We start from the raw sequence: 16,409 nt of genomic DNA on the forward strand, positions 1-16,409 counted from the left end.
GAATTTGTTTTACATTACTAGAATAGGCACTGTGCTATTGGCTTTTTCCAGGCAGGTAAAGACATAGAGAAGGCTAGGGAAACATTATCATAAAATGTAGCACTTTTATAACTAGACAACACCAAGTATTTGATGATTGACTGTCAGATAGTAGGAAGATGTTTTAAAAATAAACGGAAAACTTACAGTTTTCCCATCATATATGCAAACTCTATTATTTATGAAGTTCAGAAGAGAATTATTAAAAGTTGGACAAAATGTTGGAGCAAGTGCTTCACTTATCTAATCAAAGGTATTTAGTTTCAGGATTATTTAATGTATTTTCATGGCTGTACTTTTGCATTTTAAGTAAACAAGCGCTAAAATGTATTTTAAAAAAACCACCAAAACTGTTTATTGGAAATTAAGTGTGGGCTTGATCTTTGCTGCCTTTGTTTCAGTTTGTTTTATGGACAACACCTATTTTGCAGTGAGGCTGGAAAGCATTCATTGATGGGACAAAACTCCATTCAAATTTTTGCGGTGGAAAAGGACCTGGGGGTGCTGGTAACAGCAGCTGAACAGGAGCCAGGCTGTGCCCAGGTGGCCAAGAAGGCCAATGGCATCCTGGCCTGGATCAGCAATGCTGTGGCCAGCAGGGCCAGGGCAGGGATTGTCCCCCTGTGCTGGGCACTGCTGAGGCCTCACCTCATATCCTGCTCTGGGCCCTGCAATTGAAGGAAGGATATCGAGGTGCTGGAACAAGTCCAGAAAAGGACAGCAGAGCTGGGGCAGGGTCTGTCCTGTGAGGAGCAGCTGAGGGAGCTGGGGATGTTTATCCTGGAGAAAAGGAGGCTCGGGGTGACCTTATCACCCTCTGCAGCTGCCTGACAGGAGGCTGTGGCCAGGCGGGGGTCGGCCTCTTCTCCAGGCAACCAGCGACAGGAAGGGAGGAAATCGTTTCAACCTGTGCCATGGGAGATCTAGGTTGGACACTGTACTGTTTCACGAAGTATTTCACAAAACACATCACAAAACGTTGTTTCAAATTGCTTCACAGAGAGGGTGATTAGAGCTTAGAATGGGCTGTCAGGAAGGTGGTGGAGTCATTGTCCCTGGAACTGTTTAAGGAAAGACTGGACACGGCACTCACTACCATGCTCTGGTCGACATGGTGATATTCGGTCATAGGTTGGAACCTCTTTTCCGAGCTGTAAAATGGTTCCGTAAATTCTGTAAACACAGGGTGTCTCCCCGGGGTACGGACAGGGCACTGCAGACACCACACCCGTCTGTTATGAAAGACCTTTCACACCCACACAAGCCCAGAACAGCAATCCCAGCCAACAATGCGCGCAAGGCGGGCGGGCCGGCGGTGTCCCGGCGGGATCGGGGGCCAGGTGTCCCGGGCCGGGTGCCCCGGGCGGGGTCGGGCGGCAGCGACAGCTCCGCACCCCGCTGTCCCGGAGCCGCTCCCGCCCCCGGGCCCGCGCTGCTGCGCCTGCGCCGAGGGGCCGGGCGCGGGCCCGCCATGGCGGCGGCGGCGCTGCGGCAGCGGGTGGCGGCGCTGGGCCGGCGGCTCGGCCCGCCCGGGGCCCGCGGTGAGCGGGGACGGGGACGGGGACGGGTGCGGCGCGGGCGGCCCCGAGGGCATCTTCGCATACGGCGTGTGCGCTTGGGAGCATCAGAGCCTGGCCGCAGATGCCTTAATTTAATCATGAAAGGTGCGGTCTGACAGGATAACTGGCCTGCTTCGGTGCTGTATTATTATTATTCAGCCGCTCTTGAAGATGCCCCAAGGATGGATGAGAAAGCCATGTGGAAAAGGAGAGTGAGCCCTCATCGGTGCTAAGGGAGCTTTGTGTTTTTCCCTCAGATACGTTCTTAGCGAAAGGCTCTGCTAATCTGGACAAGCTGAAGGATCTTTGCAGCGAAGGGAAAGAACATCCTTCCACGCTTTTTCAGCTCTATACCCAGGTACATTGTTATGGACATCAAACTGTCTTTCAAGAAAATGTGTGTAGCGTGTGGGAGACGGTTTGGTGTAAAAAAGGAGGGTGGGGCAGAAAGGCGGCACAGTTACTTGGGGGTGTGTGGTGAGCACAGAACTGCTTCTGACTTGGATAATTTGGAGTCGTTCGTGCTGTTAATTTAGGGACAGAAGGGGGTTTGGTTTGATAGTCACCATTACCAGGCCTTCAATACTTCCACCTTGCACCTTTTGTAAACTAAATGTTAAAAAAAACTTCGAATCGTAGTGGTTTATAAACTAACAAGTTTTCTATGTTACAACACACATCCACTTGATTATTTTGACAGTAGCATTTCTACCTTGTATATGTTCTTGTTTTCATAGGCTGTCCTAGACATTACGTATTTTGAGGAAAACCAGCTTGTGGATGAAGATTTTCCAGAAGAATCTGCCTTGCCAAAACTTAAGGAACTTATTTCTGTTCTTTCAGAACCAGAGGACCTAGTGAGGGAATGCGGCATAAAAGAAGTGAGTAGCCGGAGGGCGAATTATTTCATTATTTAAAAACAAAAAATCTGAAATGGGACATAGTATTTGCATTTTTGATGGGCAGAATTTAAAGTATTTGGAAGCGTTTTCAAATCTTTTTGGTATTTAAATAGGGATTCCTGAAAATATCGTTTCAAATGCCTTGTTGTGTGTTCAGAATTTCTCTGGCTATCATTTAATGATTCTACAGGCAGTTAATACTCCTATTTGACCTACAGTGATAGGTTAGGCTAGCCTTGTCTCTCTGAGTGCTGCTGTCAAACACAGTTCCTGAAATAAGAGATTTACACAGTGTTTGCATGTGTGCCAGTGCATATAAGTAGTTCAGGTGGTTTATTTTTGTGTTAGACCAGTTTGTTGGACTTTATTTCAGCCCATCAACATCCTTGGTGCAGAGTTGTTAGAATGTCTTTACTGGAGAAAAGGAGCCCTGCTTTACATGTATTGCCACACAGCAAAAGAAAGGAGTGAATGGGTACGAGAAAACATTGCCACATTTAAAAAGGTACAGGAGATGAAAATGTTCTATGAGCTTTAAAGTTTGACTCTTGAGTTTTAAAATATGGCTGGTTTTTTTGTTCTGGTTTTTTTTTTTTCTTTCTTTAATTGGGATTTTGGGGCTTCATAGGAAGAAGTATTTCCGTATATCATTAATTTAACGAGAACTTATTTTTTCCTCATTTTTAACTGTACTCAGTGTCTTAATGATGGAGTTCAGTACTTGATGAAGATGCTTAGCTTTAGATGCCCTCTTCAGCTAGATGAAGATATCTCACTTCAGGATAAAGACACAGCTAGATTACTCAGTGAAGGTAAAAAAAACTCCCAAAAAATAACTCCTAAAAACCTTTTAACTTACTCTTCTTAATAACTGCTTCACTTTATGAAATGCTTCTTTGCATGTGTTTATTGTTTGACCTAATTTATGTTCAAGACTTGACACTTTTTAGAACAAGAAGATAAAAAATGAGGCAAATAAGCCGGCAAGAATGCCCCCCCCCTTCTTTTTAAACTCATGAATTTTAGGAGGTGTCAGCGCTCATTTTCCCAATGTTTTATGAGTGCACTGGTAGGAGGTGAACTGAGGCAATGAAGGTTTGATGCACAGTAGTGTTTTACACTGGCAGTGTTTATACACAGTATTTTATTGTGAACCATCCAGTTCACCATTGTCAGATGTTTAGGGCACAAATATGACTGCAGAGGGTGCCAGAGGTTCACATATTGATCTTCCCTTTTAGCTCTAGGACAGCAGGGGTACAAACACAATTACAGACTTCATGCAGGTAAAAACTATATGCTGAATTGGTTAGATTTGGCAAATGTTCTTTGTCACCACTTTATGTAGCTTTATGTAAGTTTCATTCCTATTGGGCGTTTCTAGGAGGATCTGAGGCTGCATCAGTGTGATGCAGGTAGGGTGATACAGCAGGGGGGGATTTGTAAGATAAACCAGCTAGTGCTGAGGACATGGTGTCCACATTGAGCACACTCAAAACCAGCTCTACTCTGACTGTAGCAGGATATGCAGCACCTTCTTGTTTAATTTAATCTGAAAGTGGCATTGCTGCTATATAGCTCCATAATGTAAAGTCAAGTTGTGGATTTATTTAGCAAGATTTTTTTTTTTTTGGTGAAAGACACATGTGTGCCTTTGAATTCAAATACTAATAAAGCTGCTCTGGTTAATGTGAGTTAAGATGACCTCAGACAGTATCTTTTAGGCTTAAACTGTGGGGAGGCACAGAAATACTCCAGAGTTAATATGTACAGTCATGCCTGTGCCAAAGAGGCTGTAAAGAAATACTGAAATTCTATGAGATAATTAGGCAAACAAAACTATGGAAATAATGTTTATATGGCAGTCTTAAAAGATTTTAACATTATGGAGGGCCAAATTGGACAGAGAAATGAGCATGGTCTTGATCCATGGTTTTCTTCTGGGCGTTATATATTTATATAATGATATACTTATACTGTCTTTTTGGAATTTTCTTCGCCATTGTTACTGAAAAAGAATTAACAAGCTGTGTACTTTCTTGTAGTAGAATAATAAAGTACTTGATCTAAATTATTTTTGCAGGTATATTTAGTGACACTCACTTACTGGCAATGATGTACAGTGGAGAAATGTGCTACTGGGGACTGAAACACTGTGGAGAAGGGAAGCAGGAAAGCCTTGAGTCAATAGATCCTGTGTCCAACAGTGACTGGGGCAGCAGATCACAGAGCATATCGCTGGATTTCCAAGAAACGGGGAGAAACATGTTAACAAAGTATGTGGCCGTATGTGAGGGACCCTTAAAAGGTCAAGGGTGGAATACAACAAGTGCAAAACAAATGCTGCATTACTTTGTGAAATCTCACAACTAAGATCCACTGCGTTGTCTGTGCTAGAAGAAAACTCGTGACATAAGAGCACACTCTTCGTCACTGACTTACTTTCTTTTTTTTGTTGTTGCCAACCGAAATGTATACTTCCGTTGCATTAAAAACTCGCATTCCAAGGACTCCCGGACCGCGGTCCAAAGTGCAGTGCGGTGCTGGGGCGTGGGTGCGGCAGCCACCGTGGGCAGCGCCGGAGCGCGGTGCCGGAGCGGGGCCCGGTGCCAGCGGTGCCAGCGGTGCCCGGTGCCGGAGCGGGGCCCGGTGCCAGCGGTGCCCGGTGCCGGAGCGGGGCCCGGTGCCAGCGGTGCCAGCGGGGCCCGGTGCCGGGGCGGGGCCCGGTGCCAGCGAGGCCGGCGGTGCCGGAGCGGGGCGCGGTGCCGGCGGTGCCGGAGCTTGCGCGGCGCTGCGCGGGGGCGGTGCCATGGCGGCGGCGGCGGCAGCGGAGCCGCGCAGTGCCGGCCTGGAGGCCGCGGTGCGGGGCGGGCTGCGCCTCCTCCGGGCGCGCTGGATGCGGGGCACCGCGCCCGCCCCGCTGCCGGCGACCCCGGACGGCGCGGGGGGAGAGAGCGCCCTGCAGATGCTGCCGGTGAGCGGGGCCCGGTGGGGGGGTGGGCAAAGCGCTGCATTCTCACGCCGTTCTTCTGCACTGCTGAATGCGGGAGTCCTTAAGCCGCTGTTCTCAATGGTTTTCAGATCGACGTGCAGCTGAACATCATGTCCTTCCTCTCGCCCCAAGATTTGTGCCGCTTGGGAAGCACGAGTTGTTACTGGAGGGCAGCTGTGCAAGACCCGTTGTTATGGAGGTATTTTCTCCTGCGGGATCTTCCCTCTTGGACAGCTATTGATTGGAAATCACTTCCAGATGAGGAGATTTTTAATAAAGCCTTTTCAGAGGTCAGCGACAATGCACTGTATGATTACATGGCAATGTAAGTATCTCCATATTCTCTTACATTACTTTCAAGTGTGCCTACAGCAGTAATATTCAACCCACAGGTATGTTTCATATTTACAGAAATAAAGCTCTGCTGTAAGCTGCTGTTTAAATGTTGATGTGTCTCAAATCCATTGTTTATTTTGGAAATACAATTTCCTGTTGCTCTATAGTCTGGTCAGCTCTTTCTGTTTGGAACTCAACAAGAATGTAAAACATTGTAAAAAAGACAACGGTAATGCTGTAAAAAATTACAGCTTTTTGTAAACTATATGTCTGCTGTGGCACAGAAATATTGCTTACTGTTGATCTTGATAAAGAAGTGTTCTTTGCTCAGTGCCACGGCAGTTATTTTCATAAAAGTACCAAGAAGTCTTCAAACTACACCAAGTGAAATGAATCTTCATTGTTTTTCATGTTATTTGGAAGACCTAATAATAAAAAAGTGCACAGAATGTGCACAGAAGAACAAGTTGTATTGTTTTAGGTCCAATTGTCAAAGGCTGTAAGACAAAGACTGATTTCAGCTAGTATAGGTGAAAAGCATAGCAACACAATAAATATGTTTGGATGACTGAGAAGAACTCTTAAAACAAGTTAGTTTGTGATGACTTCCTTTCTAAACTTCATTCAGTTCCCTTGATTTGCAGTAGTGGTCTGTAGATTTGTTTGGGATTTCTGATTTATTTGCAGTTACATTTTCCAAAGGTGGTCCTTAACACATTGCTTTGTGGTAAGTGCACTAACTTCTGCAATTTCTGTGCCCTTCATCCTCTTTTAACAGGTGGGAACAGTACCCACAGAATTTGACGTGCAAAATATGGACTGATTTTGAAATTGGATTTAAATCTGTTTAGGTCTGAATTACTAATTTGAAACCATCTGTCACTGATTTCCATTGTGTCTGCACACACTGAGCTGTTTTGCTGATCTCAACTGAAACATTTCAGTGTGGGTATAAAGGAGCCCACATGTGATGCTTCCTTGAAGTGGTTTGTTCAGCAGCAGCCTACCATGACTCCGGAAGCAAACTGAAACTACTGCTCTAGGATGCCTGTTTTTCTTCATCTCAATTACCAGTCCTTCCATGCCTTCTAGCATCCACACCAAACGAGCATTTAAGTTTGCAGACAACACTTGTCTCCTTCCACAGTTTGCATGCTCTCTAACTACAGGGAAAATGTTCATTTTCAGGTGGTTACTTGTTACAAACACAAAAGAGTTTAATTAAGGTTTAAAATGCACTCACAAAGCTAATTTAAAAATTATATTTTTAATGTGACTCTTCTGCTTTGATGTTATTTTACCTATATTGTGTATTCAGTGAGGATGGGGAATTCGCAATTCTTAATTTATTTTTAAGTAAACTAAAAGATCTTTAGATAGAGGTGTACTGAGGTCCAAAAAGTCAGTATTTGGACTTAAAAAGAATTGATGGTTTTGCCTGCTTTGTACTGGTGCTGGAAATCCTCAGTTTAGAACTTTATAATTTTTGACCTACACTTTGAGTTATACCAGAAGCAAAGCATAAGAAATGTGGGACCTAAATTAATTTGTTTGATTAATGCCTCTTTTGTATTTTGTGTTTAATTTCTAGTTGCATCTATTTTAAACAGATATAAAAGGAGCTGTCCTCAGGGTAGAAGAAGTTTGAAATCGAGCCGTCCCCGGTATGGGACTGTGACTTCCTTTTTGCAATCACTGGTCACTCAGGCAGAACCTCGCTTTGCTATGTTTGGGCCAGGTTTGGAAGAACTGGACAACTCTTTAGTACAAAAGATGATGACATGCCCAGAAATTCTGCTGGTAGCTGGCCTGCCTCAGAGACAAATTCATGGTAATGATGGTTTTGGCTTTTGGCCTTCTTGTTTTCTAAAAAGATACAACACAAAATACTGAGAAAGAAATGCAGAAAAGGAACAATTTTTTTGTATCCTTAAAATTCAGTAGAATCATGGTAAAAGCAAACCAATTTCTGATGTGTTCAGATGGATAAATGCAGCAAACATTTGGGACAAGCTGATAGCTTCAGTGAATTTATGATTAAATTTGGACATTGTCTGAAGAATCATTTTGCTCCTTGTACTTCTATTTTCATCCAAAATTCCATGTTACTGCTGCTGTTGTGATCAATAAATGCAGACAAGCCTTTCTTTCAGTACTGCTTGCAGTAAGTGGCTAAAAAAGACCTTGTCTTTGATGATTCTGTATTCTGATATGAAATTATGTAAATTTTACTTAGAAGAGTTAGAGGAGCAGGTGAGGGATTTTTTATGTTTTAAAGAGTAGCTTTGAAAGTCTAATTTGACTTCAAGCCAAGCCAGAGACAAAAATGTTTTACTCTTTAACTAACAGTTATTTCTTCACAGCAGAACTCAAATAATAAAATTGCATTTATAGGAAGCATGACAATTATTTTAGTGGGTTTTTTTTTTCTCTCATATGTCCTTTTCAATGCAGCTTGTCATAAGCAGACTGGAGCCTTTTCTATGCCAGTTTCTCCTAATAAATACAAGTCTGGTTCCTTTCTGTTTTAGATTTCTAGCCCCAATTCTAATAATCAGAAATACGGAAATGGTTTTAATACCTTTGACTAGATTTTCATGAAATTAAAAGCCTGATCAATTGGACCATGTATAAAGTTTAATTGTAAAATAGTAAATCTTCTACCCCTAAGAGCAATATCTAGGTTTGAATATATTCATTTTGTAGCACCACTGGAATTTTTGAACTACCACTTAATTGTATTCAGTAGCCAAATAGCTGTAATCTCATAAATTCATTTTTTCCCTGTAGGAATTGGATCAGGAGTCAGTTTTCAGTTTAACAACAGTCAAAAATTCAATATTGTGACATTGTATTCCACCACAAGGTAAGATAAGATCTGTTCTCCACCAAATGAAAAGTACAGTTTCTAATTTATTTCAGAGTTTTCATATTTTTGTCCTGTGACTTTCATATGCACTTTCTCATGCATGGATATCCCTTATAAATTGAAGTTTCAATGCATGCCTTTGTTTTTCCTTTCTTTTTTCAACCACTAAGTTTTCTCATGGAAGTAATAAAGCTTTTCCAAACAGTATATGTACCAAAGGTGTACAACAGGCACATTGCAGGTGCGTCTATCCCTCTTAATACCTTGGTTGAGTCCCTTTGGAAACACTCCATGAACTCATCCTGGAGTGTATAGCATCTTGCAGATTGCCAACCATCTCTGTGCACTCAGAAAGAAAGGAAAGCAGGAGGGGGCAGGGAGACATGAAACCATTTTTCTGGCTCAGCCCATTTTCCTGTCCCTTTCCTGCACTGCCTAGACTTTCAAGATTCTCTTTTGATATTCTCAGTTAACCTGACTACTGAAATATCTTTCAGTGTGGAAAGGAGGAGAGCAAGGGAGGAGCAAGCTGTTGCTGTGAATAAGATGTTTTACCAAGAGAACAGCACAGTAGGGAACCAGCAATCCATGCACTACAGTGTAATAGCTCAAGTGAGGAAGGTGTGTGAAGTAGTTGATGGATTCATTTATGTTGCTAATGCAGAAGCTCATAGAGGTAAGAGGTTTCTCTTTATTTATATTTTGTGAATAACCGGTGTGTTAGATTACAAAGAATATGCAATGCATCAAAATCCATGTTCTGATCCTTTCAAAATCTGCTGTTTCTTCATGTTGAAGAGGTCTCCTGTTCTAGACACTCTCATCAACATGTTAGGGATTGTGGCCCCTTGTTTTGTTTATGACACATACTGATATGGTTGCTATCTAAATTACATGTGGGAAATTACATGGATTAAAAAACAAAAAAAACCCGATGGGTATGTATAGGAGAAACTTGAAAATACATTGTTTGTGCTGTGGAAACAACCTTCACCAGGAAAACAGTAAAAATGCAATTAGTCTAAATCAGTTTAGTCCTGTGAGATGATAATCCAATAAAAATTCCGGTAGTTGTCTTTACATTCATCAGCTTTGAACGGAGGAAAAGGGCTATCTCAGAAAAGAGGCAAAAAACTTTGAAGGGATACACTAAGAGAAAAGTGCATTCAGTAGGGAAAGGCTGCTGACTGTGCAGTGTGTGGGTACTTCTGAATGGCTTGTTGTAATTTTGATCTCTGTGAGGTACTCAGAAAACACTCTGATGTTAGGATTGAAATAGGCTGCCATAGAATCTACGGAGATCTTTAACATCTAAATATCATCAATATCTGTGTAACATAAGGGCAGATGAGTAAGTCTTGTGATAAGCAGAACAAGATCATTTGGCCCTTCCACCCCTCTGTCTAACTGCCTCTGAAATAAAAAAATCCCAAAAACGAAAACACTTTTTTTTTGCATATACTTAAGACTCATGCACTAAAAATTATTTCTTAGCACATGATCGTCAGGAGGAGCTGGCTCGTATTTCGGCAATGATCGATCCAGCCCTCGGGCCTCCGAACAGACCTCTGCTGGTTTTGTCCTGTGTGTCTGACATTGGTGTGAAAAGAATTCCATGTGTTTACGTGGCACATCAGTTGCAACTTAATCTGCTGCATCAGCCCTGGATGGTACTTGCTCTTAAACCTTTATTTTCTGTTTCTCTGTGGTTTAAATTTAATTTGGGCTCTCAGGTTCCTTAACTATACCTACCTAAGCAAGAGTGCAGCTTTCAACACTAATACACAAGCTTTCTATTCAAGTGAAAGATTTCATTTCTTTGGTGTTCCAAGATGAATTATTAGCCTGTCTGAAGACAAGAAGCTTAAGTGACTTGCCCAAAAACACACAACAGACTTAAGATGGAGCTAGAATGTAAGGAAGGACAAATTACGGTCTTGAGGGGAGTAAGGAAACTTCAGTTCATTTAAATCTGAATTTCCTAAGTCACAGCCTTGGACACAAGATAGATTTTTGGGACATTTTTAAAAGACTGTTTACTATCACTCAGTTGATGTCTTCAGTTTTTGACAGATCAGTTTTCTACGTAGGATGTGAGGTCTTGAACCTGGTTTTTTTATGTTTGTCAAGGACAGTATCTATCAGCATGGTTCAGCCAGAATGAATTTTTGTTGATGTTGTGTAGCTGAGGAATAATTTAACCAGAAAAAAATCCTGATTTGAGGTAATTCCTTTGTTTTCATAAGGAAAATGTTTATAGGCTTTTTACAAAACATACCATTTATAATAGCCACTGGATAGGATATTACAAAATCTCAGTGTTAATGATGTGTAGAAGTCTAAAGCTCTAAAGTGGCAATTTTGCTTTAAGATTAACAAGAAGATTTTTCAAGTGGATTGCCATCTGTAAAGTAAATGTAGTCTTCCAGAAGAGCTGATGAAACAATTGAAAAAAACCTCACCTCTGATACTAAGAGTGAAAGCTTTCTTAACATGAAGGTGTTTTTTTGTTTATTTTCTTACTTTCATAAAACCTTTTTTTGTCTAAGGGATCTTTACAGTAGTGATAAAAATTTAGATTTGATATGAGTGTTTCTGACTTTACAGATAGACACAGAGTGATATTAAAATACTGTTAGATCCTGTTAGCTGTTACCTCTAATACAATAACTTTTTCTTTCAATTTTATTTTCACAGATGCAGGACACTGTAGCTGCAACTTTAGATGGACTGCTAAATGGAATTGAGTGGCTCTTGGAAGAAGCAAATTGTAAAAGTGCTCAGTAGTAGGATTAGGCATTGTTGCCCTGTATAAGCCTTTTGGTATTTTCCCTTTCAGTTGAAGTAAGAATCTTGTCCTTTCTGCCAGACTACTGTGAGAAGGGAAAACTAATAAGGCAGACCTGTATATAGTTCACTGCACACACTCAAATCCTTAACATTTTTCAACTATATTCCTGAATTAGAAGTACAAGTAGAATTGCCTTGATTCTAGCTGTGACAAAGTGATTTGGAGGGACAATCTGAGTGTTTTGTTATTTTTCTCTCCTTTCAACTAGAGTACAATCTTTTCCAATATATCTGATGGTCTAATATCTTTTATAAATAAATATGTAACACTACATTAGTTTATCAGCACAGCCATATCACACATTTAGTAAATATATTCAGTGGAGATCTTTACAGTGACACTTCCTGACCAAAGAAAACATACTGCAGGTTGTACAGTGGGAGGTTGACAGAAAGACAGTAACTCTTGAATTTAGAAAAGTGAGTTCCCCTGAATTTTTCTAGAAAAAAGTGCCTAGACAAAAATAGTGGGGGGAATTTTCAGCCCAGACCAAATTTCTTAGAAGCAAACCAACACTCTTGCATGTGGATTGTTGTTTCTTTGTTGTGATCTTACTTAAACGAACCACAACAGACTTCAACATCTTTTTCTTTCTGTTGCACTGAAAACATTAGCTTGAACTGGATATTCCTCTGATCCCATGAACAAATGTTAAATAGGATCAATCAGGACTTTATTGCATACACAGACTGTCAGGTTTCCCAAACAGTTGTGGCCATTTGCAGATATGAATTATACCTTTCTTGAAATTTTCTATGCATTTGCAAATAGTTTTATGAAAAGCAAAGCAACATTTTAAAGCTGGAAATTGTGTTTCCATATAGATGTCTTTCGGGCTAGTCATCATCTTCCACCTTTTCATATTTTTACTATTGGATGAATGTTCAGAAACTTCACTTAGATTTCTTGCCAGGGCATTTATTTGCTTTATTCTGGGCCTTTTGTTTTATTTTCTCCTATCATCATGGAAATTCAGGTGTCTCGTAGCTTTTTCTTGGAACCCAAATAAATGGTTGCATAACACACATGCAGCTGTAACTGCCCTCAATCTGGGATACTTGAGTGATGATCAACACAGCCATGTCAGAAACATTCCATTTGAGAAGATGTTTGGAATTTTTTTAAGAACTAGAAAGTATCTCCTTTTTTTCATCTTTATGCACAATTAATCCATTTTCCCAGATTTTTTTGTGTGTCTTAATCAGGGACAGATGGGAGTTTCAAGGGAAAATCCAAAGGAACATTACAGTGAAAATTCTGGGGTTTATCTTTTTTTTTTTTTTTTTAAATAGTGTATGTGTGTTTTGCCCTTTAAAATAGAACAGATCCAATGGATTTGAGTGTTCGGGGTAAAATTCCATGCTTTGTGACTGAGTGTATGTGATTTTCCTCCTAATCACATTAATTTCATAGTGGTCTGTTTGTAGGGGATTGAATGCAGCAACCTGATTCTGTTGCTACTACGAACATGGAGGGGTTATGGAAGATCCTCTTTCTACTTTCTTCATCAGGAATAAATACTTTTTTAAAGAATGATATCTAGAGTCTTCCTGTGTGTGTTAAGCCCCTTACATGTGTGTTGTCTATAGTCATTAATGAAGAAGGTTATTGTACGTTACCAGTTTAATTACGATAACTCACTGTCATTTCAAAGGGTTAGGATAATGTAGGGTATGTAGTTTTTCTGAAAGAGCATCTGTTAGATTAACTTAAAGCTAGAATACCTACCAGAATTACAAGTTTTAAGGGTGCAGTCTAGAAAACACACAGTGGGCATGAGAAGTCCATGCAGTGATGGAGCTCCATGATTAAATGCTGTGGTGGATCAGCACAGGCAAAAGGAAGATGAGCATGTACACTGTTCAAAGGAGCAGCTGAGGTGCACAGAGATATGCTGTGGAAGAGGCAACCAGCTTGTTGAGCATACACAGCAAATAGTTGCAGAGATGCACTGCCTTTTACATTTGACAATTCCTCCTATTTCAGTTCCTGAGTCTGCTGAATTTAGAAGCATAGAAATCATTTAAGCTTGGGACTGTCAGTGTTAGAAAGTCAAAAATAGTTGTGTATGGAATATTAGAACATGACTTAAGTGTATCTTAAAACTTCGTAATGTAAAAAGAAAACTACTTTTCTAAAAAAAATCTAATTGGTTTTGTATTTATCAGAGTAGATGTAATGGTGATGGGTTTGTGAAAAATCAAACCAGGGTCTGCATCCCAGGAATCTTGCTTTCCTAGGGATGAAGGATTCTAAAAGCACTAGACAGAAATTGCTTTTGTACCCTCTGTGGTAGGATGTTTATCTAAACAGTAGACACAAAATAAGAGATTAAAATGACAATATATGTGACTTTATAAGAAAACTCAATTACTGGACTTCACCTGAGCAACTTTCAAACAAAGGAAGTGGCCACGAGGATGCTAATTTTCAAATCTTTGAAAATTGAATAACAAAATGCCTGCTGCCAGCTCCAGAGCAGTGCCTGGGGGCACCTGTGAGGCTCTCAGGACAGAGGCAGCACACTGTCACTGGTGAGATGTCTTGCAGGTTATGATGATGATGGAGCAGCCCTGGGTCTAAGCAGGAGTGTCAGGACCCTTCTAGCTGCAGCTTCAGAAGGAACTGTGGCTCTCTCTGTGTTCTGCAGGATGGCATTGCTGATGTGCATCAGCTCTGATGCTGTCCAGGCGCATCCCTACACCCTTTGCCAAAATTGCTCCAAGTAATCAATTGCACTTGCTGCTCAGAGATGCAGGAAGCAGGCACAGTTATAGAAAGACCTATGGGAAAATCGAAATGCTTTTCAAAGGCTCATAGCCGGGGAATATGCTGCCTCTTAATCTGGTGGGTATTGTCAATATCACTTTGTATGGCAGCATGAATATCGCAGCTGAAAAGATGGAGTTGCTGTCAGAAGACGTATGGAAATAATTGTTGGCATTATTGCAAAGTGATTGGTGTCTGTGATTTATGTGTTTTTCATCCCACTCTAGCACTAGTGGTTCCGGATAAATTACTTTCCTCAAATACAGGAGCAGAGAAATAACATTCTTTGTTCAGTTACAGAACATGATATAGCTAGAGCCTGTACTTAAACCTCAGAGGGTGTCTGAAAAAAGGCTGCCCTCAGTTGTCTTAGGAGGATGAAACTGCAATCAAGAAGGTAGGTAGTAGGCATAGAGCAGAGACCTGGCAAACAACAAAACATGATGGGTCTGGATAAGGGGAATATTTAAGAACCAGTGAGATTAGATATCTCCTGCTGCAGCATTACCGCATCTGTGCTGAGCAGCTGTTTGCAGGTACCAGTCTGGGCGTTACTGGCCAAAGTTCCTGAGCAGCCATTCTCTTAGGAAAGGGTCACTAAGACATTTAAGACGCTGGAGGAAGGAACCTCCTCCAATGTCTTAATGACCCTTAAATGTCTTAGTGACCCTTTTCTGGATTCTCTCTGGTTTCTATCTCACATAGTGCAGGCTTAAAGCTGGACACCCTGCCCCAGATTCAGAGCTACAAGTCCTGGGCACTTGCCCCCAACATAGCCTTCATCACTGTGTGGCCACACTACTGAAGCCAGGATCCCTGGTCCCTCAGGTGCCCTTTGCAGAGCTGCTCCCAAACCAGTCACCTGTCCTGCACATGTGCACAGTGTGCTCTCTGCTGCAGGCAGGGCTTTGCATCAGGAAGTCTCTGAATCACCTCTTAGCCCACTGAATGGGCTAGCAGTATTCTCACTTGCAGTGTTTCTGGCTGTCCTTGCACAAGGAGCCTACTGTCTCTGGGAATACCAGCCTGCATGTGACAGCACACAGAATCAGTCACCTCATGGGAGAAAAAAGGCATTCAGTCTTTTTCAGAAGGGTGAAATCAATCAAGCCATTTGCTCCATCAAAAGAAAGTTGAACAATACTAGTCTTAGAGTATCAAAATTAATTCCTCCTTAGTATGCATACTACTGGTAGACAAGAGCTGTAAGTATATGAAGCTCTGATACAGTTCCAGAAATAGATTTCACCCAGCTCTGTGAAGTGTTTCACTCTGAAGTAATCCTGATGACAACCCAGAAAGACCTACTGTATTCATTAAATTATTTAATACTACTCTTTACAAAGTGATAACAAAAAAATCACAGCTTTCTCACATAAGAATAAAGGAACTTCTGTCATTACACAGTAACTGAGGACCAAGGGCTGTACTGCTTAATCCGTAGGGCTTTGTTGATAAAGGAATATCATTTGGGTGTGGCATCTCTCATGTCTTCCCCACAAACTTAAATTACAAACACATTCATGCCTGATACCACACATTCCATAAATGTGAACATAAAAGGGCTACTCATCAAGAACAAAACCAAGCCTTTCTCTCTATTTGAATCAAATAATCTTTTGCAGAAGGTGTTTACACAAGGTTCCTAGGTGTAACTAGAAACGCCAGTTGCTTAGAACTTTCTCTCATAAGACTGATGGTATTAACAGCCAATTCCCTTAGAAATTCAACTGGCTTCATCTTAAATTTTGTGAAGATTTAAAACAGTATTCTTGCCTTTAGTTCATATGAAATAGGTTAAATCTGATCTGCATATGTGCTGTACATTAAATTTGGTGGGATAAATTAAATTTTTTCTTGACTCTGAATAATGAGGATTTAAGTAATTAATTACCTGAGAATCCTCTGATTGTCAGATGACTATAACATTTACACATCACACATCCAGACCTTTGGCAATATAGCATAAGGATGCACTGACACAGCTATACATTAAGCTTCTTTGAAAAACTACAAGCTATTTGCAAGAAAATAAATGCAAATTACACATTTAACTGACAATATTAAAAGAATCCCATGGGGTTTTATTTTC

The 16,409-nt window shown here is 41.0% G+C and overlaps 2 protein-coding genes across 4 annotated transcripts; both read left to right on the forward strand.

The window, feature by feature from the left end:
• The first annotated feature begins 1,504 nt into the window (after window positions 1-1,504).
• Window positions 1,505-5,010, forward strand: RIMOC1 (RAB7A interacting MON1-CCZ1 complex subunit 1). Its single transcript, XM_036403492.2, has 6 exons — window positions 1,505-1,580; window positions 1,856-1,956; window positions 2,336-2,479; window positions 2,874-3,005; window positions 3,198-3,312; window positions 4,584-5,010. The coding sequence occupies exons 1-6, from the start codon at window positions 1,511-1,513 to the stop codon at window positions 4,871-4,873; spliced, it is 852 nt and encodes a 283-aa protein (XP_036259385.1). The 5' UTR covers window positions 1,505-1,510; the 3' UTR covers window positions 4,874-5,010.
• On the forward strand, window positions 4,683-13,084 carry FBXO4 (F-box protein 4). Of its 3 annotated transcripts, none has more exons than XM_036403491.2 (7): window positions 4,683-4,776; window positions 5,582-5,817; window positions 7,439-7,659; window positions 8,619-8,694; window positions 9,195-9,373; window positions 10,192-10,367; window positions 11,395-13,084. In XM_036403491.2, exons 2-7 carry the CDS (start codon window positions 5,603-5,605, stop codon window positions 11,482-11,484), a joined length of 957 nt encoding a protein of 318 aa, XP_036259384.1. In that variant the 5' UTR covers window positions 4,683-4,776; window positions 5,582-5,602; the 3' UTR covers window positions 11,485-13,084. The 3 variants fall into 3 exon arrangements, with proteins under 3 accessions (XP_036259384.1, XP_036259382.1, XP_036259383.1); XM_036403489.2 differs by lacking the exon at window positions 4,683-4,776 and adding an exon at window positions 5,310-5,474; XM_036403490.2 differs by lacking the exon at window positions 4,683-4,776 and adding an exon at window positions 5,381-5,474 and having other exon boundaries at window positions 5,625-5,817; window positions 7,420-7,659.
• Window positions 13,085-16,409: the final 3,325 nt, after the last annotated feature.

This window comes from Molothrus ater, chromosome Z (assembly GCF_012460135.2).
Source record: "Molothrus ater isolate BHLD 08-10-18 breed brown headed cowbird chromosome Z, BPBGC_Mater_1.1, whole genome shotgun sequence".
Classification (NCBI taxonomy): Eukaryota; Metazoa; Chordata; class Aves; order Passeriformes; family Icteridae; genus Molothrus; species Molothrus ater.